A 24,853-nucleotide genomic window follows, 5' to 3' on the forward strand; every position below is an offset into this window, starting at 1 on the left:
AGTGGGGATGGAAATAAAAGGAGCCTTGGGCCGTCTGGAGTAGTGCAGCCTCTCAGAGGCCATATCTGTAGTGCACGTCAAGCCCGATCAAGTATCTGGACCAGTTTTATGTGTCAAAACCGAAGGGGAAGGCTTGGCAAAAGCATTGGCTTTGCTTCAGTGAGGCAGGCTGAGGAGATACACATCGTTTTGTTCCTACTCCCCTCCCTTTTTCCCTGTTTCTTTCCTGCTTGGAGCTGACTCCTCCTCCCTGCAGCTCAGAGGATCACAGGCTGATGGAAAAAGAACACAAAGGTTCTGATGGGAGCCTCAGTACAGACCGGCTCTGCTTCTGCTTGCTCAGATTCATTCTCATTCTCTCTCTCTCTCTCTCTCTCTCTCTCTCTCTCTCTCTCTCTCTCTCTCTCTCTCTCTCTCCCTCTCTCTCTCTCTCATAAGAGCTGAAACCTACCTGACAGTCTCTCTGCCTTTGAATCCAGCTCTGGAACCAAATGCAATCTTCTCTTTCTGTTAAAAGTGAATAGTTGATTCCATGAAGCTCCGGGCTGCTTTGCTCCGTAAGAAGGACCCCAAAAGGACCTAGACATCATGCTTGTCATCTACCTGAGGAAGTTTTGCTTTCTTGCCTGAAATCTGGTGGTGGAAAGGAGTTTGGCTTGTGTGTTTTTAACTGGAATGTCGAAAAGTTTCTTATTGATGCCTGAAATGGAACTCAGTTTTTAAATATGGGTTGAGTCAGATCTAAAGGAGCCATGCCTGACCATTGCCTGCGGGACTGAGGGACATCTAGAGGGAAACTTGGTAGGAGAAATGACATCTGATTTGCAACAGCCATGCTTTATTTTGAGAAAATCATCAGACTCATTGAGAAGGGAAATTAAATATTGATCAAGGACAATGTCTTTCTTTCTCAGTAACTTGTTAGCAAATGACTCTAGCCTGTGGAAAGAAAATCATAATTCTACGGACCTTTTAAATTCAACAGGAACTCTGAATATCTATCTTTTTTGCCTGACATGTTTGATGGCTCTTGCAGCCCTGGCGGGCAGCGTTTTCTCCCTAGTTTCCCTGCTGGGAATGCGGAACAGAACGGTCGTGTCCATGCTGGTGGCTTCCTGGTCTGTGGATGATCTCCTGAGTGTCCTGTCAGTGACCATCTTCATGTTTTTGCAGTGGCCCAAAGAGCTCCCTGGCTACTTCCAGTCTCTGTGCACCACGTCCGCCTTGCTGTATTTATGCCAGGGCCTCTCCAGCAACTTGAAGGCCACTCTCCTCGTCTCCTACAACTTTTACACCATGCACAGGACTGAGGGGAGTCGGGCGGCCTCCGGCAGGTCCGGCCAGGTGCTCGGCGTGGCGCTCACGGTGTGGGCAGCCAGCCTGCTGCTCTCCGCGCTCCCGCTGTGCGGCTGGGGCGCCTTCGTGCGCACGCCCTGGGGCTGCCTGGCGGACTGCTCCAGCTCCTACGTGCTGCTGCTCTTCTGCGTGTACGCCTCGGCCTTCGGGCTCCTGGCGGGCCTCTCGGTCCCGCTCACTCACCAGTTGCTGTGCTCGGAAGAGCCGCCGAGACTCCATGCCAACTACCAGGAGATTTCCCGCGGCGCTTCCACTCCTGGGACCCCTTCTACCGGGGGGAGAGAGCTCTCCCTGTCCCCGGAGGATGCTCCGGGCACCGCTCCGCGCGGCGCTGGGGGTCGTTCCCCGAGCCCCGACACTGCCTTTGCACCGGGTCCGCCGGCGGCCGCTGGGGCAGGAGCCTGCAGGAGTGAGAACCGGGGGACTTTCCACGGCGCCCGGAGCTTCACCCGGAGCGTGGCGCAGAAGCGCTTCGCTCTGATCCTAGCGCTGACCAAAGTCATTCTTTGGCTGCCCATGATGGTAAAAGCGCAGTTGCTCCTAATGCGCGCGTGTGTACCGGGCTGTGTGAGTGCGTGTTGGGACCAGCGTCGCTGGTGTGGGGAGTCACCCGAAGATGCGCAGTTAAGTCCGCTTCCAGGTGTTCCTCGCTGGGGTTCAGACACCCGCTGGAAGGAAGGCAGCTCCCTGTGGGGAGTGACCCGCCACCCAGCCCTTGCCGCTAAGCGCTTTCGCGTGTCAATAGTGAGGGGCGTGAGGAGCACTTTGGGTGGCGGGCGACTTAGTTTTTCTAGCTCTGTTGGGATCAAAATCCCAGCAAAACCTGGAATATTCAGAAAAGGAGAGGGACTCTAAAGAGGGTTTCTCCTTTCAGCCTTCTGTCGCCCCTTCCTTGTGCTCCACTCCTGCCGGGTGAGGACCCCGCCCAGGGCCCATGTGCTGTGGAGCAAGAGAGAGGAGCCAAACCAGGCTTTTGTTCTGGCCTCCTGGGTGAGCCCGGTTGAGAGGTATCAGTGGCGCCTTGCTGTTTCAAGAACAGCAAGTGGGGATGAGGACCTGGGAGGTGACAAAGACCATGTGGAGTGCCAGGTACAGGTCCCACGGATGCTGCTGTTGGCCTGGGTAACGCACTTGTAGATTGTGGCTCCCTGGTGGAGATTTCAACTGGCAGCGGGCTCAGACCCAGCATTCAAGAGCAGAATCCACCAAACCCTGGAATCTGGCACAGTAGGGTGCTTCCCAAGATCCCACCACCAAAGTCCAGTAGGGCAGCCCAGAAGGAGAACTTCCTCAACCAGGGAAGCATGCTCATGCTGGGGTCGCGGGCTTGCGGGGAAGGCTTTGGGAAGTGGAAATGGGGTTGGGGTTAGGTCTGAAGTTCTCTCGCCTTTGCAGATCCACATGGTGGTCAAGCACGCGGTGGGGCTCCAGAGCCTTCCCTTGGAGACCCTTGGCTTTCTACTAACCCTGTTGGCCACCACGGTAACCCCCGTGTTTGTCTTGTCCAAACGCTGGACCCACTTGCCTTGTGGCTGCATCATCAACTGCAGGCAGAGCGCTTACTCAGTGGCATCTGATGGCAAAAAAAGTAAGTCCCCTGCAGTGTGGCTGTTGTGAGCAATATGTGTTCCCTCCAATGCAGAAAAGTGGCCCTTGAGAAAGTTGCTCATCAGAGGACGAAGAGGACAAATGTAAATGGCAAATAGAAAAATAATTATGCAAAACAGTTCTCAGCTTAGTGTTGGAGTAGTTTTTCAACCAGGCAGGTTTTAAGCAACCGCGGAAGTGCTTGTGCATTGGTGATTGTTTAGGGTGAAAAAGGAAGAGATCAATTTGTTGGGCTCAGGTGATGTCAGCAAAGGCTCTTAGATGTTTATCCACGACAGTTCTCAGTGGAAAACAAATCCCCTGCCTAGAGGATGTGTCAGAGGTGACATTGCTGAGAATCTTGCATCTGGGAAGAGTATTAACACTGGAAAGAAGCAAACACTGAGTATACTGTAGCCTACACTAGTCATTGGAACAATAAGAAACACATTTTTACTATTTTGCTCCTTGTTTTCTTTCAGAGTTTTGGAAAGTTTTCAGCATAAGTCATCAGAGTGCCTGAAAGAGTCCCCAAAATGATTCTGCTGTTAGCAACACAAACTGCTAGATCCCAACCAGCTAGCAGAACCCCTCAGTTTCAAGAAGGGAGGGAGGTGGCAGACTTTGTCATTGTGTATGCATACATGAATCTATCCATGCATTGACTGTTTTTTAAAAAAAATTACGTCCTGAAGAGTACAGCTGGCATGCTAACAGCAGAGCTAACGGCAAATCTCCCTCCAGTGCGGTTGCTCCGTATCCTAAAACAGGAAGAGCTGAAGAATGAGTGCACATTTTGATCTGCCAGGAAGAAAAATGACATTATTTTGTCATTTCAGACAAAAGATATGATGTTCTACCACTTAATAAATCTCCAAATGCATTAGTATACACTGAATTAATGGTCCCATTAATTATTCTTTCTCAGAATAGGCAAGCATGTTATTCCTTGACAGAAAATTAGGTTAAATAAAAACAGTTTCTCTCCCACTATTTTGGGATTGTAAAGATTGGGGAATATCAAAGTATATTCTGCAATCAATTCTACAACAGAGTTACTTTATAAAATATTAGTCATGAGCCGGCCATTTTTCATGTATTGATAACGTTTCAACTTTAGCATATCTAGATATTTTTCAACTGACAAAAAAGACTTTTTGTTGTTAAGAATATCATAAAGTTTTATTGTTAATAGATGCCAACTTCATTTTGTCTGTAAAATGACCATAGAACTTATAATAATGATGTTCTTCTGGAGATTCATGTGCCGAATAACCACAGAGAAAATTAAAATGAATTTTTATGCCCCACTTATAAAAACATAAAATAGAAAATCATTTACAAACCTGCTCTAACAGCGAGCCAACCCTGTCTCACAACATTTAATATTGTGATGGAGACTAGGGTCCAATGCCAGTGAAAATGTGAAGACGTGGTGAAATGTTCCAATCCAGGCATTCTTAAAAGTGGGGAGCCCCTCCAATCAAAGTGGAAAGCAGGACAACAGACTGGTCACTGAAATCGCCTCAGAAGTGTTCCATCCTCGTATGCACAAGATAGAGAAGCCCACAGTCTGGCCAGTGCAGTCAATGATCACGTTATTATCACAGCTGAAATTTAAAATGTGCCTTTCAGTTTAATATTTTCCTCTAAAATTGCCACGATTTTATTTGTATTTATCTTAAAATTCCAAAGGAGGACTTGACATATGAAAGCTTATTTTTTTTAAAGAAAAGGTTTGTTTTCAAATATAAAACATTGTGGGAAATGTTAGTTTAGGATCTTTATAGATCAAAGAATCTATTCCCTCTTAGGTTATGCCATAGGGAAATCTGAGAGCTAGTATGCGTCAGCATACATTTTTCTGTATGAGGAGCCAGCATACATTTTCCTATGGCTACAGTGACACAGTGACATTCTGAGCACCCAAAGGTGGGTCATCCCCAGGTAGGGCAGGTGCTTTATCAGCAGTTCTTTAGAGTTTTATGTTTAATTTTTCTCCTTAACAAACCAAGATCCCCTTTCTTTACATTCTTTTTCAGTGAACCACACAGAAGCAAAGAAGGGAAAATAATTTTTCTAACTCATGTAGACTATAGGTTCATCTTTTAGATGTAACACATACAATTTGACATTTCAGCTTCATGGAATGGTAACTGAGAGACACGCAACCAGAAAAGTGGTTGTCAGTATTGGAAAATAATTTGCAGAAATAAGAATTAACTTTGGTTTCTGACAATAATCTGAATTACTGGTATCTCCAAGCATAAGTGTTTTTAAAGTGATTTTAACACAGTGGTCTCAGATGACTGACATAAGAGATGGATATGACCTTGAGACTCCTTTTGTTTGCCTGACATATTTTCTTCTTTTATTTAAACAGCTAAAACTCAAATTTTTATGTAAAGAGCAGATAGTTGGCCTTTATTCTTTCACAAAATCAGAGTATGTGTTAAGTGACGTATTAGTCTCAAAAATTATTCATTTTATAAGTTGATACACTTATTTTAAAATTTGATTAAAAACAGAAGACTAGAACTACTTCATGTTTTAGCCAAGGTTAGAGATGAATCCTAGAAGCTCTTGCTTTGCAGAACAAATACATCATAATTATTTTATTTATTTTTTAAAACATGGTATAGGTTTCAGAAGATACTGGGCTATATTGGTCTTCAAATTTCTTGAAAGTTATTAATCAATAAAAGACCTATAACTACACAAAAAGTTTTAAAAACAACTCAAAAATTTTTAAGAGGCATAAGTGTAGAAGTCAGAAGCGCCAATATCCTCAAGTCCTCCCTCCTACAAATAAATCCATTTTAAAAGATGTAATTTTTAAATATATCAGTTTTAAAAAGATATCACTTCTATTAGTATATATGCAATGCAGCTGACCTCACTGAGTCAGGTCATCCTGACAAATACCCTGTCACATAGCAGGTGATTTCCATGGGTCATTCATTCATTCACTCTCTCAGCTACTCCCTTACAAATGTCCAACAGGGAAGTTTATCTTGTGTCTAGCACCATGCTGCCTGTTCAGCAAGGAGCAGATAGGTCATTCCTGGCCCAAGCTGGATTTGGCTCAAAAACGTTTTAATACTTGTTTTGGTGGTGGTGGTGGGGGGGTGCCAGGGATTGAATTTAGGGGCACTTAACCACTGAACCACATTTCCAGCCCTTTATTAATAACAATAATAATTATTATTTATTTATTTATGTATTTTGAGACAGAGTCGCTAAGGGCCTTACTAAGTTGCTGAGGCTGGTGTTGAAGTTGGGATCCTCCTGCCTCAGCTTCCTGAGCTACTGGAATTACAGGCATGTGCCGCCACACCTGGATCTTTATACTTATTTTTAACCAATTTTAATTATAGGCCAAAAATTTAAGATCAGTATATTTCACATCAAAATCTATGCATCAGGTTCATCTTTTAAAAGACTGCTGAGAACACAGTCCCCCGCCACCCCATCCCAGTGGGCTGAGGCCAGGAATGGCTTCACTGGAAGGGACTGACCTGGAGGGGCACTCTCCCACTTGCTGAATGCACAGGCCTCTGTCAGATATCACAGTTACCTGACTGGCCTCTTAGACAAGGGAGCTTTCTGCCTTGCTTCCTATTTGTTAAAAATAATGTAATAATATTAAAGAGACATAGTCTTTGTCCTTAAGGAACTTAGGGACGATCAGGTTTGACTCTAACACTAACATCTCCTTCAATATTGTTTTGATTATTAACTGGTTTTTAACATATTTTTCTAGGCTTCCCCCCGCCCTTGCAATCAAGCCATAGGCAAACATTGTCAACTCTATGATGTTGTTATAACCTGTTATCTCCATTGGTGGTCTCAGTCAGATTTTACCTTTAGTGTTAAGGAGAGTCAGTAACAAAAACAAAAAGAAAAGTTTTCCTGGGTTACTTATAAATAAAGTCCTTCCTCTGACCTAAAAATAGCACGTCCAGGTCATTCTGCTTATGCTAACATATTTCTCTCATGGGTCTGATTGGCAGTAGAGTAATTTCTTTTGTAGGATAATTACTCCAATTCTAGAATCAGCATCAAAGTCAAATCTTTTTGCCAGATAAATCATCTTAGGTTTCCTCTAGCAGCCTCAGTTTTCTCAACTGTAAAGCAGGACCACTAAAACCTTTCGTTGTGCAGGACTTCTGTTGTGTTAAATGACATGGTCTATGCAAACAGCTTGTCCCTGGAAGATTCTGCCACACTGTAGTCTCTCTGTCAACCCTGCTTCTCCTGAGAACCTGCCTGGGACTGTCTCATGCATGTCCTGGCTCAAGGCAGAGTCTCCATTAACACATTCCATAATGTCTTCAAAACTATTGCTAATTTTTACACATTTCAAAGTTATGATGGACAGCTAATAAACTATATAGTCAAATATCAGTTTTATTAAGTATTAATCATAAAGTTGGCATTTTATCACATTTTTGTTTTCTTAATGTTCCTGAATTACCAATTTGTCACTTCATATCTTTTTTGGAGAAAAGGAAGACCATCAATAATCAAATCATCCATTCAGTTCCCTCATCTTTGATATTCTTAAAGTAGGTCTAAAATTCTAATTTAATTTTACTGGACTAGATTAATAGGAACACTAAGAAGAAACATAAATGAGGCAGTGTATGAAATATAATCATCTCTGTTTTTCCATTTTCTTTGAATAGAATTTTTTATTTGTTTGTGTTCTGGCTCAAACAACAATGAATTATACTGATAAATTCTATTTTTCAGTCAGCAAAATTGGTCTGTAAATCTCTGGTTCTGGGAACATTTCAGTAATAGAATCAGCATGTGAATGACACTGGAGTGTATTACAAAGAGAATCAAATTTTTCATATGACTCCCACAGAAACTTTATAGCTTTTCATAACTTTTGCCACCAAAGATAACAAAATGTCTGGCTATAAAACACAGAACTATCAAAGCAGAAAATTTCGTTGAAACAAGCCATGTTTTAAAGGATGACAACTGAAGTATTAAATTGTATTTTATCTACCACTCAGATATAACTCCATTCTTAATATGAATTATCTAATAGTGAATGGACTTCACATGCAAACATTTCATCACTTTCTGCCACATTCTTGTTATTCTACTAAGACTTTGCATCATATCTGCTAACAGTATCATGTCTAGAATTCTAGCATATTTCACCTTATTTAAATCATAATAAGTTTTCTACATTCCTGCTAATTAATTGTAATTAATCAGCTTTGTATATACTGTTATATGCTTCGGGTCACAGAGATATACATCCATTCACTTTTTTAGCCAACTTATTTCAAACTAATTTGTATAAGACGTGTACTCGCTATTTTTAAAAGTCTAAAAGCTGCATGGCAGCATGGTATAATTTTTTGTGTATGCTCTTACAACCACACAAATGTCAGAAGTGGTATACATCAAAAATTTTAAAGCTGTTACATCTGTTTGTGGTATTCTTAACTGAAAACATAATCCTAATGTTACTTAATAATTAATACTTAGCAAAGTAGAATTTATAAACAATATATTTTATTCCAAAATAAATTTCAAAATCGATGTACCGGAAAAGCTAAAACTGAATATTTTTGAGAGGTTCCTAATGTATACTTAAATTTTTGCTTTGCAAATTGCCTTAAAGATGGAAAGGGTTCTTCAGGTCATATAATTCAAGTCACTCCTTGTGCAATCGAGGAACATTAGACCACAGAGCGTTCATTTTGTAAGCTTAAAGACCAGAAGTAACTGAAGATAGTTAGATAGTGATTGGGCTGAACACACTTCCTTTTGTTACCGTGTATATCCAAGGGTTGTTTATATCTACCTAACTCTGGAATTTTGTTATCATTTTCACTTAGCCAAGAGGAGAGGCTTTGAATTCAATCTGTCCTTCCAACAAAGCTATGGGATCTATAAGCTAGCACGTGGAGATTACTATGACGACGATGAAAACTCCGTGTCCTGTCACCACCTGATGAACCCTGAGTGCGGCACTGTGCTAGACTCTGAGAGAGACAACCCGAAGATCTTCAATACCATCAGAGTGGAGATCAGCACCACGCCCTCTCTGGACAGCGCCTCAGTCAGCGGTCTGGAGAAAGGCAGGAGTGGCAACCTTGGTGGGGACAAGGGAGGTTCTGACCAAGGAAAGAGGGCATTTTCTGAGAAATCGGGAGGCGGTGCTGAGGACGAAGAAACCACCTTCTCCGAAGGCCCGGAAAGAAGACTCTCTCATGAAGAGAATCAGAAGCCAGACCTCTCCGACTGGGAGTGGTGCAGAAGCAAGTCAGAGAGGACTCCTCGCCAGGTAGGTAAAGCCTGTTTTCCTGAGATGTTGGAGGAGAGATCAAATGAGAGGTGTGAGGAAATCGTTAGAGCTGCTTTCATTCCATCAGTCTTTAATCTTTTGAGTTAGTTTTACATTTTCATTCAAAATCTATACCTTTTGGAATAAGTGGAGTTCAAGGTGCTTTGAGAAGGGTAAAAAGCATTTTACCTTAGCCCCAAGTGATCCAGTTAAGTTCAGACTAGACTCCCAGAACTCACGCTTCTGAGCTAATTAGTTCAATTAGTTAACTGTAGGTTTTATTTTTCCGTTCTCCATCCCAAAGATTCCTCACAAGTCCCCAGGGGAGGTTTTCTTTTTTCTCTAAAGGAAAATATTTATGCAACTAGTAATTAGGAGGCTGGTCTTTATTGGTATAAGTAATAAGATAGCTTGCCTATATGTCTTGCAAAAACTAGTCCCTCCAGGAACCAGCACAGAAAAAAAGATTTATTCCTGAACATTCTCCTGAGTCGTTGTAAGCCCTATCAAGTACCTAGCTCCCTCAATACAGAAATATGGTTTAATGATTTTTATAAAACTGAAATATTTGTACTTCAGTCTTATCTCAGTCTCTCCTAGATTCCAGCATCCTGAGAAAGATAGGGGTCTTATTTTATTCAAATTAAAGTATGATATTGATATGAGATTGTTCTTTCCTCCAGACTCTCACCTGATAATTACAGTGGCCTTTGCTTTCCACACTATTAATTTACTAGGATGAAGGAGGTTTTTGGTTTTGTTTTTCTATAGGAGTTAATAGAAACCTGAGTCTACTTGCACTGAGTCTTCATAATCAAAAACACAATTCCAGAAAGAATTCTGCTAGGAGCAACATGTCTATTGATCAAAACTGTAGCCACATCTCATCAACTATGAATAGGAGCAGGATAATCTAAGATTTCCTTTTCTCCCACGGAGTAAGCAGAACTGTTACCATTCTGATATTACTATTTAAGAAGTAAGTAGAATAGTAAAACAAACTGTACAAAACACGTTGTTAGAGAAGATGCTCATGCACACTGGTTAGCCAGTAAGAATCTTGGAAAAAATATCAGTAAATATTTGCCATAAATGGAAATACACTTTGGAAAGTGGAAGTCAAAGAATATAGTGCTCCATACAGTTCCTCAACTCAGAGAGGATTCCTACACTCTCATCATAAATTTGTTCCTGAAGAATCTAAATCTCCTGGTTTTCTTGCACTTAAAAATTAAGTGATAATCATGATGAAGTGTGTACGTGTGTGTGTGTGTGTGTTTGTGTGTGTGTGTGTGTGTCTCAATCGCTTGCAGCTACCATGTGAGCTGTTCCCATACACCGTTCTCATGCAGAACCCCCAGGGGCTACAGCAACCATGGATCTTGCTCATGCTTTTATTTTTCTTCTTATTTTATCACAGATGTTTGTACTTCTAGCACAATATATTGTTTAGATTTTCGAAGTTGTAGCCAGATCAAGATGTTAGTATACTGTATACAGTTTTCTGGGACTTTTTTTTTTTTCCACTCAACATTACTTTAAATGACTCCATTTATATTTTGTCAGAACATCAGGATTTAGACAGGCATGCTGACACACACCTGCGATCCTGGTGACTCAGATTTGAGGCCAGTCTCAGCAATTGAGCGAGGCCCTGTCCCACAAAATAAAAAGAGTTAGGGATGTAACTCAGTGGTAGAGTGCTCCTGGATTCAATCCCCAATACCAGAATAAACAAACAAATTTAAAAACTGGGTATTATCATCTCAAGGATCACAACACATTTAAAAATTTTAAATTTAAAAATCTGATTTATGAGTGGGGGAAAGGAAAAATAACAGAATAAGACAAACATCATTACCCTGTGTACATGTATGATTACACAAATGGTGCAACTCTACTTTGTATACAACCAGTTGTATCCCACTTGTGTACAATGAATAAAAATAAATAAATTTTTAAAAAATTTTAAAAATCTCATTTATAGTTTGGAATTATAAACAATTAACTATACCTAAAAAAATGTGAAAGAATCAAATCCTGTTGACATGTAAGTATATTGTCATATGAGAACAATGAAGTACAACTTGCCCCAAATCTTCTTTAAATCTAAATATAAAATAATGTGCAGAAAATAGAAAACTTTGCTCAGTCCAGGTAATCTTACAATTGCAAAGATTTGTTTACTAAATATTAATATTTTAGCATCTGTAATAAGCAGGAAATTTATCAAAAATGGTTGTTATGGGGTAAAAATGACCAGTGGTAAAGTCAATAATGCAATATCCAAGAAAGAAAAACTCTGTAGAAGACCTCGTGAAGGTAAACGGAATATTACCATAGATTTTACAACAGTAGTAAGAAATCCTTAAACTGTAGGCTAAGGTATGACTTTTCCTTATTGAAATAGCCTTTAAGGTTAGCATTAAATAAAATTATAAAATGTTAAACATTTTTATAAATTTTTACCAAACATTTTCAAAATAAATATTTTTTTAATTTAAAATACATTTAAGACTGAAAAACTTATGAGAACTGTTCCTAAGACCAAAAAAATAAATAAATAAAAATTCTTACCTATCCTTGAGCAGCAGATTTAAGATGAGAGTACATGGTGACTCAGCATTTTCATTTTTAGCCTTTTCTTCCAAGTGACTTCTTTGCTTTGAAAATAACATTAAGTAGTTTATGTAGTTTATACAGTAAGAGATTAAGCTTTAGCAGGCACTGCAGTTACTCCCTGAAAACCTTACCTATTGATTTTCTATAGTTGTATTGAGGCTCAATTTATCAGCTTGTTTAATGTTACTATAATGAATAATGTGTGTTTCTTGTTAGGATCTCAAAAACTGCCGATTTGGTTTTAAAGGTATTTCATGAGCTCTACTTATTTTTCAATATACTTGCTTGACCTTTATGTTAGCCTCTATGTTTGCAAGTGAATTCTCAGTATGTCTTGTTGGAATTCTTAGTAGGAGTGAGAATAGCAGGTCAAGGTTAATGTGTGGAAAGGACAATAGTATAATGGACTCAGTGGACTGAAATGTGATCCTGTAAAACTTGAGGTGAGGGTGTTTGTGACCCTGAGATTCAATATTGAACCTGGCACACGGTGGCTTCTTTTTGGCCCTCTCGTGGGTAGAATTGGAAGTGGCTTACCATTAACGTGTTCAGGAGGAAGAGTCAGGATGTCCCCTTCTGTTAGAAAGTTTTAGTGTGGGGCGTGGGTGTGGCTCAGAGGTAGAGCACTTGCCTAGCGAGTTCAAGGCCCGAAAATCTAAAGCAAAGATATTCATACTTATGCCACTTAAAACCACTCGTAATCCTTCCATAGAGCATCCAGGAAGTGAAAGACCAGCAGGAAAGTTAAAAAGCAGATCCTGAAGCAGTCCTCAAGCAAAACATGATGTGCGAGTAAGGATGGCCTTTGAATTCACCACACAGCCACCAAGCCTGAGGGACAACTAAAGCCAATAAAAACAAATTTTAAAGCCACCTGAAAATCAAGGAAAATTTTATTTTTATTGTAGGGGAACTGTTTTAACTGTCTAAAAACACTTTTGCAAGTCAAAATTTAGCTTTGTCATTCGCTAATAGAGTTTAGTACCAGCTTCAGGTTCTGTGATCTTTTTTTAAAAGTACTATTATTTCGTGAAGTAATTTTCATTGGAAACTAGAGAGACCAAAAGGCAGGTAGACTGTCTGGGCCCTTTAGACCAGGGCCTCTCAAATTTTAATGAGCATGCAGGCCAAATGGAGATCTTACCAAAAGTGCAGAGTATGATCAAGCAGATATGAGATTGGGCCCAAGATTCTGGAGTGTTAGAAAACTTCCACATGATTCCTGTGCAAAGTTGTGGTTGCATCCCAGACCAATGCAATCGAAGTTCCCAAGCTGGTTCAGACCCAAAGGAAAATTTGAGCAGAACTGCATTGTATTCTGAACCCTGGGGAATGGATGCCAGTTCTTTCCATTTAATATATGCCCATCAATAAAATAAGACCAAAAGAAATAATTTCCCAACTTTTTCCTCCCCCTTAACAAAGTATATCTTTTCTTTTCATTTTTAAAAGTAAACCACTAATAAAATGAATCAGGCACAGGATGTTAGTGTTTCCTGTGACATTATTACATTAATAATACTAGTGCTTGAACCTGTCTCTGGGTGATTATTGACATTATTCAACTGAAATGGCCACAGTTAGAAAAATCCACTTATCACCTCCTCTTTGTGGTTTCTACCAAGTCACCCTAACACAAGTGACTATCTGGAATGTAGATGTGTTATTTTTAGCTACCTCTGCTCATCTGAAGTACTTAGTTTATTACTCACTGTTCAGAGAAGTGAAAAATTGTCACATTGCTTTCTTTCAAAAAATTTATAATTTGTATTATTTTCATTATAAAAAACATATAGTTATTGGGACAATTTTAGAAATCACTAATAAGCAAAGAAAAATCACTGTCTTCCAACTGCACAGACTTAACCACTATTTATATTTTGTCCTATAAAACAGGAGGCTGTTTCCTATGCATGTATTTTAATTTTGACAAAAATGGGATCATATTGCAAATACTATTTTGGAATCTGCTTTTCTCCACTGGGTAGTTTAATTTTCACCCCATTTAAATTGTTGAACTCCTTTGTGTCATTATCTGGTATAAGACTGAACACTCATCAGTAAATGTAAATTTGTTCTCAAGTATGGTCTTGCAAATTGAAACAAAGAGAATTTCATTCTGAACTATTTTGGGTAATTCATAATGCATGTTGTGATCCTCAGATTGTGCATCACTTGCTACAAGGCAAGGGGATTAGCACTGGATCAAAGCTCATATAGAACCCTCTATTTCACCTTGTGAGCTAAGAATTCTGTTAATGTTCTTAAAGAAATCTCATGGCTTAAGGAGATCTTAAAGGCTATGTGTGGAAACCACTGGGCTATGGCTTGAATCTCTTCTACAACCTTCTATTGATTGACTACCTCCTATTTGATCTCAAGTGACTGGGATCTCACTATATTTTTAAATACTTTTACCATGAATTAATTTTAGACTTACCAAAATAGTTGCAAAAATAATACAGAAAGTTCTAACATATTCCTCATCTAGCTTCCACTAATTGTTAGTTAATTGTTAATTTGTTACAAAATAATAATGCAATTATCAGGAAATTAGCTATAGGCCTTATTTCAGTTTTGCCCATTGTCCTGCTGTTGTCTCTTTCTGGTCAGGATCTAATCCCTGACCGCATATCCCATTTGTCCTTATGACTCCTTGGTCCCCTCCAGCCTGTGAGACCTCCCCAGCTGGTCTCGTCATGCATGGCTTTGATGCTTGGGAGGTCTTCTGACCAGTTTTGTCACTTTGGGGATCATTCACCAATTTGCAATCGTCGTTTGTTTTCTATTGATCAAATTGAGCTTATACATTGTGGACACGAACACCACGGGAGTATGTGAGCCTTAACTGGTGAGTCCTATCAAGATGGACATGTTGCTGGTATGTCTCACAATGATCACAAAAGCTTGTATCACTGTATAAAGGTGGAGTCTGCCGGATTCTTCCATGTTAAGGTTTTTTTTTTCCTTTGCAATTTATAGATATCTTGTGGAGAAATATTTTGAAATGGTATAAATATTGTTTCTTATCATACTCTTGTCCACTAATCTTTGCCCATTCATTGATGAATCTTGCCTGCAACAATTATGTGAGGGTAATTTCCTATTTCTGTCATTCCTTCTGTGCTGTTTATTGGAATTCTACGGTAAGGGAAAGCTATCTTTTTCTCCTTCACTTACTTATTTATGTCAGTGTGGACTGTGGGCATGTGTTCTCATCTATAAGATGTAAGTGGTGCTATGACTATTGCTTTGTTGCTCCACTTTCCTACATCTAGCCACAAGGAGCTCTTTCGAGATGGTTTCTGATGCCCTTCAGCAAGTCATTATCATCTTTTTACCATTTCTTTACTTGCTGGCAGATAAGATAAGCCACATCTTGTATTTTCTTTGACCCAGTCCTGAAATTAACCACTTTTCCCGGGAGTTTTAGTCTCTTATGGGGGAGATTATACTGAGAAACCAGGATCTGAATTGCAGCTATACTCACTGTCGCTGAAGTTTCTTGCTTCCAGAGCCTGTATGACCCAGTGCTGGGTTCATCTCAATACTGCCCTGTTCTTATTCGTGATGTCATTTTCTGATGGTTAGAAAACTTTTACTTATCTGCATAATTCTGGTAAACACAAAAAGTAGTTCTAGAATAGCTGACCCACACCCCTGGGGAAATATTAAGTCGAGTATTATAGTTGCATACACTTCTTTTTAGTTTGTAGCTTATAGTCAAAACATAATCTTCCAAAGTCATTTGGGTCAGTTGCTTTCTTCTCCTTTCCCTTCATTTTGAATAACATTTTCTGTTCCCTTTACAGATACACGTGTATCTTTCTTACACACAGACATGTTTTTGCAGTTTGCTTTTTCCACTTAACAATATACCCAAGAAATCACTCCACACCGGTTCACAGAGACCTTCCTCATCATTCTTTATCCCACTCCTCAGTATTTACTCTAGAGAATTAAAGTCATCATACTATGGTGATTCCTGTATACCCATGTTTACAGCAGCACAATTCACAATAGCCAAACTGTGGAACTAGCAGCCTAGGTGTCTGTCAATGGATGAATGGATAAAGAAAATGTGGTATGTATACACAATGGAGTTTTATTCAGCCATAAAGAAGAAGGAACTTATGTCATTTGCAGGAAAATGGACCTGCAAGAGAGACCATTGTGTTAAGGAAAATAAGCCAAACTCAGAAGGTAAAGGGTCATATGTTTTCTCTTCTACGTGGAAGCTAGAGAGGGAAAAGGAAAAGGAAGCAGGGGATGGGGAACCTCAAGAAAAATCAAAGGGAGATCAGTAGAGGAAGGGGAGCGGCAGTGGGAGGAAGGGCAGGAAGGGGAGGCGTTGGGAATTACTATTGACCCGGTTTCACTGTTACAGTGTGTGTACGTACGGCTACGCAGCAACAAACCCCATCATCATGTATGATCACAATGTACCCATAAAAAAGTGTGGAAAGAAGAAAAGAAAGCCAGCTTAAAGGGGAATATACCATGTTTTCTTCTGGTGTTTGTGTAGTTTTAACTTTTTTGCATTTGGATTTTGCATTTGGAGTTTGCTTTTGTACTTGGTGTAAGATATGGACATAATTTTCTCTTTTTCCAATGGTGGTTTATCATTTATTAGAAAAGCGTCATTATTTAGAAGTCAGTTGTCACCCATAGTGAGCTGAGGTCTCATCGTATACATATTTGCCTGGGTCTGTTTCTGGCCTTTCTGCTCTGGTCCACTGTGTTCATCTGTAGTTACTGTGTCCCGCGGTTTTAGCCAGAGGCGGGTGCTGTGAGTTTTATGGCTGGACATGCTGATCGCCCTGGGGATTTTCTTTTTCAGTCCTTTTCTGCATATTTGTTTTTCACATCAGATCGAATTCCAGCGTGTCTCACTCACTGGAAGGCTTCATTAGGACTGTGTGAAACGTGTAAATTAGCCCAGCGAGAACGGATGTGGTTCGCTTCATGCTGTCCTCTCCCAGAGCCAGGGTCTGTCTTTGTTTTACTCTACTCTGTGTCTTTCTCCTGAAGCATGTTTCGGTTTGCTTCCTATGGATTTTACATAATTTTGTTAGGCTTATCCCTAAGCACCCGATCTCCTTTGTTTCTGTTGTGTTTTCTCTACCTCCATGTCCCATGCTGGTTAGTGTGTATGTCTAGTAAGGGTGCCGATTACTACCAGTTAATTTTACTTTTTCCTAAATATTTTTTGGTGGTATTGGGGATTGAACCCAGGGCTCTCTACACTGAGATATAGACCCAGACCTTTTTATTTGTATTCTTAAGACAGGGTCTCACTGTTGCCCTGGCTGGCCTCAAACTTTTGATCCTCCTGCCTCAGCCTCCCATGTCACTGAGATTGCAGGCATGGGCCACTGTACCTGCTCTGACTTAATTTTATATCTGCAACAGAATCGTTCATGTTTAAGTTAGTTTTCCCACTCTCCAGGGTTTCTAAGTATAGCATTATCTCATCCTTTTATCAGTTCTGATACCTGTTCAGTGTTTTCGTCTGATTGTATTGGCTGACGCTTCTGGAAGGACAGTGAGCAGTAGAGCAGTCAGCCTCCGTGCTGACCGTGCTCCTCACCTTGGAAGGAAGGCTTCTGGGTTTTCCCATCAGGGAAGCTGCTGGCCGCCACCGTTTTGTGGGGCAGCTGATTTGAACTTGGGGTGATGATGATGATGATGATGGTGATGGTGATGATGATGGTGATGGTGATGATGATGATGTGATTTGATGAGGATGATGATGATGATGATGATGACTGATGGCACAATGGCGGTGGTTGATGAAATGATGCTATGATGACAGTGACAACAGTGATCTAAGAATGAGGAGAAGACAGTGACGGTGACAATGATGATGATGGTGGTGATGATGATGGTGGTGGTGATGATGGTGGTGGTGATGGTGATGGTGGTGGTGATGATGGTGATGGTGATGGTGGTGGTGATGATGATGGTGATGATGATGATGATGGTGATGATGATGATGATGGTGATGATGATGATGATGATGGTGATGATGATGATGATGGTGGTGATGGTGATGATGATGGTGGTGATGATGGTGGTGGTGGTGATGATGGTGATGGTGGTGATGATGATGATGATGATGATGGTGGTGGTGATGGTGGTGATGATGGTGGTGGTGATGATGGTGGTGGTGATGATGATGGTGGTGATGATGATGGTGATGATGATGATGATGGTGATGATGATGATGATGGTGATGATGATGATGATGATGGTGATGATGATGATGGTGGTGGTGATGGTGGTGATGATGGTGGTGGTGATGATGGTGGTGGTGATGGTGATGGTGGTGGTGATGATGGTGGTGATGGTGGTGATGATGGTGGTGGTGATGATGGTGGTGGTGATGATGATGGTGGTGATGATGATGGTGATGGTGATGGTGGTGATGATGGTGGTGGTGATGATGATGATGGTGATGATGATGATGGTGGTGGTGATGGTGGTGATGATGGTGGTGGTGATGATGGTGGTGGTGATGGTGATGGTGGTGGTGATGATGGTGGTGATGGTGGTGATGATGGTGGTGGTGATGATGGTGGTGGTGATGATGATGGTGGTGATGATGATGGTGGTGATGATGATGGTGATGGTGATGGTGGTGATGATGGTGGTGGTGATGATGATGATGATGATGATGATGATGGTGGTGATGGTGATGGTGGTGATGATGATGGTGGTGATAGTGGTGATGATGATGGTGGTGGTGATGATGATGGTGGTGATGGTGGTGGTTGGTGATGAGATGACATGATGCTGACAGTGAGAGAGCGGTGACACAGCGGTGACGAGGTGACAGTGAGGGTGACTGTGACGACGATGACAGTGACAGCAGGAGGATGACGTGGGACCCGCTGAGCGCTGGCTGTGCTCCACCGAAGGACCCGTGCCGACTCGCGTGTGAGCTATTCCCAGCCTTACAGATGGACACGCGGGGGCACAGGGGGCGCAGCCTGGAGTCCCCAGAGCCCGGGAGCACAGCAGGCCATCTCGCCACAGAGAAGCCGCACCCCACCACGCACCGCGTCTCGCTCACCCTGCGTTCAGGTCTGCTCCCCTCTCAGGGGCAGATGGATATCACCTGCGGTACCTTTAAAAATGCCATGATCCCATTCACAGGAATCCTATGCGATTGCTCCGGTGCGATCCGGGTGTGAGTAGTGTTAACAAGTCCCTGGATGTGGACATTTGCCAAATGTATGATCAACAAAGGACTCGTATCTATATGTGATTTATGAAGAACACCAATAAATCAGTAAGAAAGCAGCCGACAAACCACTAGAATATGAACAAAAGATGTAAACAGATACTTCATGTAAGAGAAAATCCAAATAGTCACAAACGTGTAGAAGTAACCCGCATCGTTAACGATCAGGAAATCTTAATTGAGATGGCAATGAGAGCCCACTGCACACCCACAGAAGGAGCTGAAATTCAAGTCTGACAATTTCAAGAGTGGATGAGAATGAGGGAAAATAGGAACTCATAAACTATTGTGATAAATTCTTAAAATCACATTGGCAAACAGATCGGCAGGGTCTCAGGAGTTGAATACATGCGTGTCTCGTGCTTCAGCAATGCCCTTGCAGTTACACCCCCCAGAGCTGCATTGTCCAGTATGGCAGCCGCTGATCAGTTTAAATCTAAGCTGATTGAAACCCCTTAAAAAGTTAAATAGCCACGTTGGACTCAGTTGCACTTGCCACAGCTCCAAAGCCCTCAACCCACAGGTGGCTGGCGGCTCCTGGGTTGAGCAACCGAGTACTCCCAGCTTCACGGTTCTCTTGGCCAGTGCTACATGCAGCATGTTTACATTTCTGGTAGCTCTGTTTTAAATGGTCAAAATGTTTAGAAACAGCCATGAGAGCGGATAAGCTGTTGGATATTTTGGTAGCGGGAAGGTGCAGAGAGCGTTTCCATGAAGCCAGTAAGGCCGAAGCCAGTGGCCTGTGCTGGCCTGCACTCCTCCTAGGCGGGGCGGGGCCTCGAATGTGCTCTCCAGAGCAGATGCATCTATAAAATTAGCAACAAAAGAGATCTTCCTATTTTTTTTTTTCCTTAAAGAATACGAGTCATGTAGACTTCAGGTCCCTTAAAACCTAGTTCTACTCCTGACTAAAAAGCAATGAAACTTAACAAATTACATCTACACAAAATGTAAATGAACTTCAGTAACACAAATAAATAAAAATCACAGAAACTTGGGTATAGTTACCAAAGCCTGGAAGCAGACACAGCACATTCAATAGTTTGGGGATACCTGCAGAAGTGATCCAAGCAAGGAGAGCTGGGGCTGCCCGTCACAGGAGCGCAGGTGTGTGTGAGAGGCACACCGGGGCCCTGAGGTGCCGACAGGGCTCTGCTGCTCACCTGGGCAGGGACTGTATTCTCTTACACTGTGTGTGTATGCTTAGTGCTCTGTTGGGTGTGTGTTCATTGCATGATTTAAAGAAGTTAAACGTAAACCAGGAAAGCACGTCGAGATGCTCCTAGTGAGCATCTGCTGCCTTACCCTCTCACTGTGCCCTGCTCTGTCTCTTGGACCCATGCAAAGAAGCCTCTTTCCTCTGTGTAATTCCTTTATCTCTTTAATGTGGTAACAAAGGAAGGACGTGGACAGATGGACATCCCTGGTAGTTTCCCCAAACCTACTGAGTTGCTTTAAATTGGCCTCAGATGTTACCAGGTTACCGAGAAAGCTCCTATCAACTGTACAGAGCTCAATTCTGTGGCCGTAGGAAGGTGATTTGGCAATTTCTAATTTATCGTAGTAAAGTTGAGGCAGGACCCACTAGAAATCACATCATGGAATTCACCAGAACAGAATGCAGTACCATCAGGAAGGGCCACAGACTTGCAAGTGGAAGAAGTAATCGGAATGGCCATCCTGCTGTGGAATTCCTAGAGGACTTACCCAGCGATGCTGATGAATTTTTCAATCTTCATGGGGAAAAAGAGGTTGTATCCAGCTATTCTTATCTGAAGAATATTAATTGCCTAGATTTTATTTGCTTTTTAATATTACTTCAATTCAACTTTTACATAAGAATGAACGTCCTGGAACTAATTCCTGCAGAAACCAATTACCAATGAGCTGAACTTACCAGTTACCAAACTTACCAATCGGTTTGTTGGGTCCTGGAACCAATCCACTACAGAAAACAAGAGATGACTATATGAGGGAATGATTGAATTAGAAAAATAAAAAGAATCCTGTTTCAGTTTGCACAGAAGGCTCACTGGTTTCCACTGGAGGACATGCTTGCTGAAGTGGCTTTGAGAAGCAGTGAACTACACTGAGCAGGACACCAGAGCCTCGCCCAGGTTGTACTTTGGCACAACCCTTGTGAATCACATCCAAGGCAAGGAGTAGAACCCTCTGGCACTTAGTAACTCACAGGACTGCTATGAAGATTCAGTATTGCCGTATGAGTAATTTCCAGCACAACCATTGACACATATATGTGACAATAATAATAGAAGAATCAGGAAGGGAAGCCCTTAGGTATGTGCGTATGCATGCAGTGTGGAATCCATAACATGCTCTTGAATAAATTAATGCCTGTCAGTGAAAGCAACTGTGCAGTTCAAGCTGGAGTGTGGAGGTACTTAGGTTTTACTAACAGAGGGTTTTTTTTTTTTTAATTTTTTTATTTTTTATGCTCTTCGTAAAGAAAACTCAGGGTGTCAGACACTGGATCAGGGACTTCCTAATAATAGTGTCACAATAGCACCTCAGGCCATTCCTTTACACATTTCTACCAGCCTTAGCTGAGCAACTGCATCATCAATCTCTGGGGCAGAGGAAACTGCCAACAGCTCGGGAAACACTCTTGGGGAATTCTGATTTCAATGTAGACACTTACGCCCATGAGAACTTTAGCTCCAAGAAAGGCTACAGAGATTAGAAAGGAGAATTCCAAACCTACTCTAAAGATGAAGGTGGTAAAATTCATTGTAACAAGTGATTAGTGAAGATTTTTAAATATTTGTGGGAAAAGAGGTAATACCTGGCTGTCCTTATCTATGAAATATCAGTTTCATAGAATTTATTGACTTTTTAATATTATATAAACTGAACTTTTACATGAGAATTAGCTTTGTTTTGTCTTGTTTTACAAAGATGGTAAGAAAACCATGTAGCCTGAATCTTTAAGTCACATGGCAGATACCAGCTCTGACTTGTCTTTCATGAGCCTGAGCTCTGGAGAGTTCCTACTAAATGAAAACATCCTGCATCCTGGCAGCAGTTCACATCCCCAACTGGACATTAAAATCACACAAGGTACTTTTAAAAAGATACCAATACCCAGGCCCCACTTCAGACCGACCAAATGAGCATCTCAGCAGGTTGCCTCTGGCACTGGATGATTTTTAAACCAGTGGTCCCAATGAGCAACCCGGCTTGAACACCACTTGTACATACTTTATAAACCCAAATTACCAAGTAATGAGAAAATGTGCCCCACTTGTGCCTGGATCCATTCCTCCTCCTCTTATTTTTATTGGAGTCACATTTAACTCTGTGAACGGGAGGAGGCTCCATTCCATGCTTGAGCAGATGGTGAAAACGGAGCAGGGTCACCTTCACCCAGCCTTTCTCCAGCCTGCCAAGACGTCAGTGGTAAGGATGGAAGAAGCATCCCTGGACAAGGGACACTGCTGCCCCTGAGTCAGTCCCACACGGACTGATGAGTCATGGCCATTGTCAATCACTTCAGATCCAGGAGGACATAGGGAGAAGGCTGGGCGTTTGACGTGCGCTTCAGCCAGATTCCCACTCTGGTGATTATTCTGCTTGCCTGGTCTCATGGTGGCTACGGGTTTTTGCTCTTTCTTTCTTTATAAATTGCACTCACAGCTTCCTGCTCTCGGCTGTGTATTCTGGGAGATCATATTGTTTTCAGTTCAGACACAGATAGAAATCATCGTTCTGAATGATCTATTTTGTAGCTTAAGGAAAAAGATCATTGATAAAAGCAAGAAAAATAGAGATAGATAAAACCCACACAATTTTATTGACTCTATAAAGGAAGTTTCTTCCCCAGCAAGTTTTTCACGTTAGAGTCAACATTCTTTCCTTTCTAAGTCTTGAAGAAAGTCAGAACTACAATAGGTGCTTTTATTTGACCTCAGCATTGTCTTAATTTTTATTTATGTACTACTTAAGAGTGTAGAAAGAAATTTTAAACATTCATTGCCTGATCTTATCCTTTCTCTTCATAGTCACAGAAGATGTTATTTTTGCTTTAATAGATAAGTAAATTGAACTAAGATTAATATTTCAGTGGTGTGCTAGCAATTATTTAACTGGCTCAGTAGGCAAAGTGTGTGTGTCTGTGTGTGTGTGTGTGCGCACATGTGTCTACACACATATTTATTTATGCATGCATGTGCAAATTATACACTTACCACAAATTTGATATAAAGGATGCATATAAAGGATTGATATAAAGGATGCATAGCACACCATTTACAAAAAATAATAAAATATGGGTTACCCTTTATCATAAATTCCATGTAACAACTTTATTCTTCCATATAACCACTTCATACTCACAGAATACTTTGGTTGATTTTTAGCAAAATTTTATATCTGTAGTCAATCTATAGTTGCAACTGATGACATGAGGCTGGTTAACATTTCCACACAACAATGAGTAAGAGGAAAGTGAGATAACAAAAATATGTGTTAAACTCATTTTTCAATCATATAAGTGACCCTCTTATTGAGTCAAATAATAGTGTCCACATACTTAATTTTCTGTGCTGTTCACAATGCAGTGACTATAAGCAGGACATGCTATTAATTTTAATATGTATTATTAACTTTTTTCATTACTTTCTTAAGTCTAGACAATCAATAAAACCATAAGGCAGGCTCTGATTTATAGCACTTGCTGAGCATCTAGGAATAAATGCTCTCACTGTGTTTGGTTTCACATTACCAATGGGACATCGCTGAATCAGAGTTGGAAAGAGAGAGCAGTAGCACATTACAGTGTTTCCAAGATACAAAAGAGCATGTAATCTCAAGAGCACAGATAACAGCAAAGTGGAATCAACTGGGAGTGGTGAGTTTTTATATCTATTGCCTTTGTTTTCAATATAACTTTTTAATTCATAATGTAATGTGTATCACATGTTATAGCTTATCATAGATTTATATAATTTAATTTTTAACAACAGGCTCACAAGATTTCTGAATATTTCATGAGCCAGTACAAGCTAACTGCAGCCCACTGCTGGTGTAGCACAGTCTCTGAGATCCAGCATAAAGTACACACAGTAGCATCCAGTGTCTGACCACGAGCCACCCTCCTCCAAGTCAGTGGACCTGGACCCCTCCCCTGCCTGCCTTCTCTTAGTGTGAACTTTTCTGACCTTGCCTCTTCTTAAGAGTATGAGTCTTGTTCAACAATTTCTTAGCCCCTTCCCTTTCTTGCTTAGTGTCTGTTACCTGTCTTGTTAAATGAGAATAGTTATATTCATCCCCCACTCTACAAATATTCCCTAATAAATAAAAAACTTGGTCTGAATAAATTAAAGCTCATCAGGGCAACATAAAAAGTTTGACTTGGAACAAAATGTTCCAGTGAGACATCTTTCAGAATTTAAATGACCTCAGTACCTTAGATTGAAAATTAGAATCACTAGCATATTTATAATTCTTGCTAGCTGCTATCCCTATCTGAGCTTAGGGATCTGGAAAAGCATTAGTTGATAAGCATACACCTTTCAAATATTAGATATTTTAGATATCTAATATTTGATTATTTTGTGTGTTTTCCTATCAAGAAATCACTTTTAAATGATTTCCTGAATTCCCACGATTTGTTTGTTTGTTTGTTTTGGCTATGTACCTCAAAGTTTGGAGAACACTGCCTTTATTTATCAGAGTGTGGGCACTTCTTTTGGGTCATCCTTGGAGTAGTC

The 24,853-nt window shown here is 40.9% G+C and overlaps 1 protein-coding gene across 1 annotated transcript in view; it reads left to right on the forward strand.

Moving 5' to 3' along the window:
- Nucleotides 1-492: 492 nt before the first annotated feature.
- Nucleotides 493-24,853, forward strand: part of GPR149 (G protein-coupled receptor 149) — a 55,270-nt gene continuing 30,909 nt past the window's right edge. The window contains exons 1-3 of the mRNA XM_079155969.1: nucleotides 493-1,878; nucleotides 2,752-2,944; nucleotides 8,808-9,256. Coding sequence (XP_079012095.1) covers nucleotides 898-1,878; nucleotides 2,752-2,944; nucleotides 8,808-9,256 — 1,623 coding nt within the window. The 5' untranslated portion in view covers nucleotides 493-897. The remainder of the gene's footprint in view (nucleotides 1,879-2,751; nucleotides 2,945-8,807; nucleotides 9,257-24,853) is intronic.

This window comes from Sciurus vulgaris, assembly GCF_902686455.1.
Source record: "Sciurus vulgaris genome assembly, chromosome: 10".
NCBI lineage: Eukaryota > Metazoa > Chordata > Mammalia > Rodentia > Sciuridae > Sciurus > Sciurus vulgaris.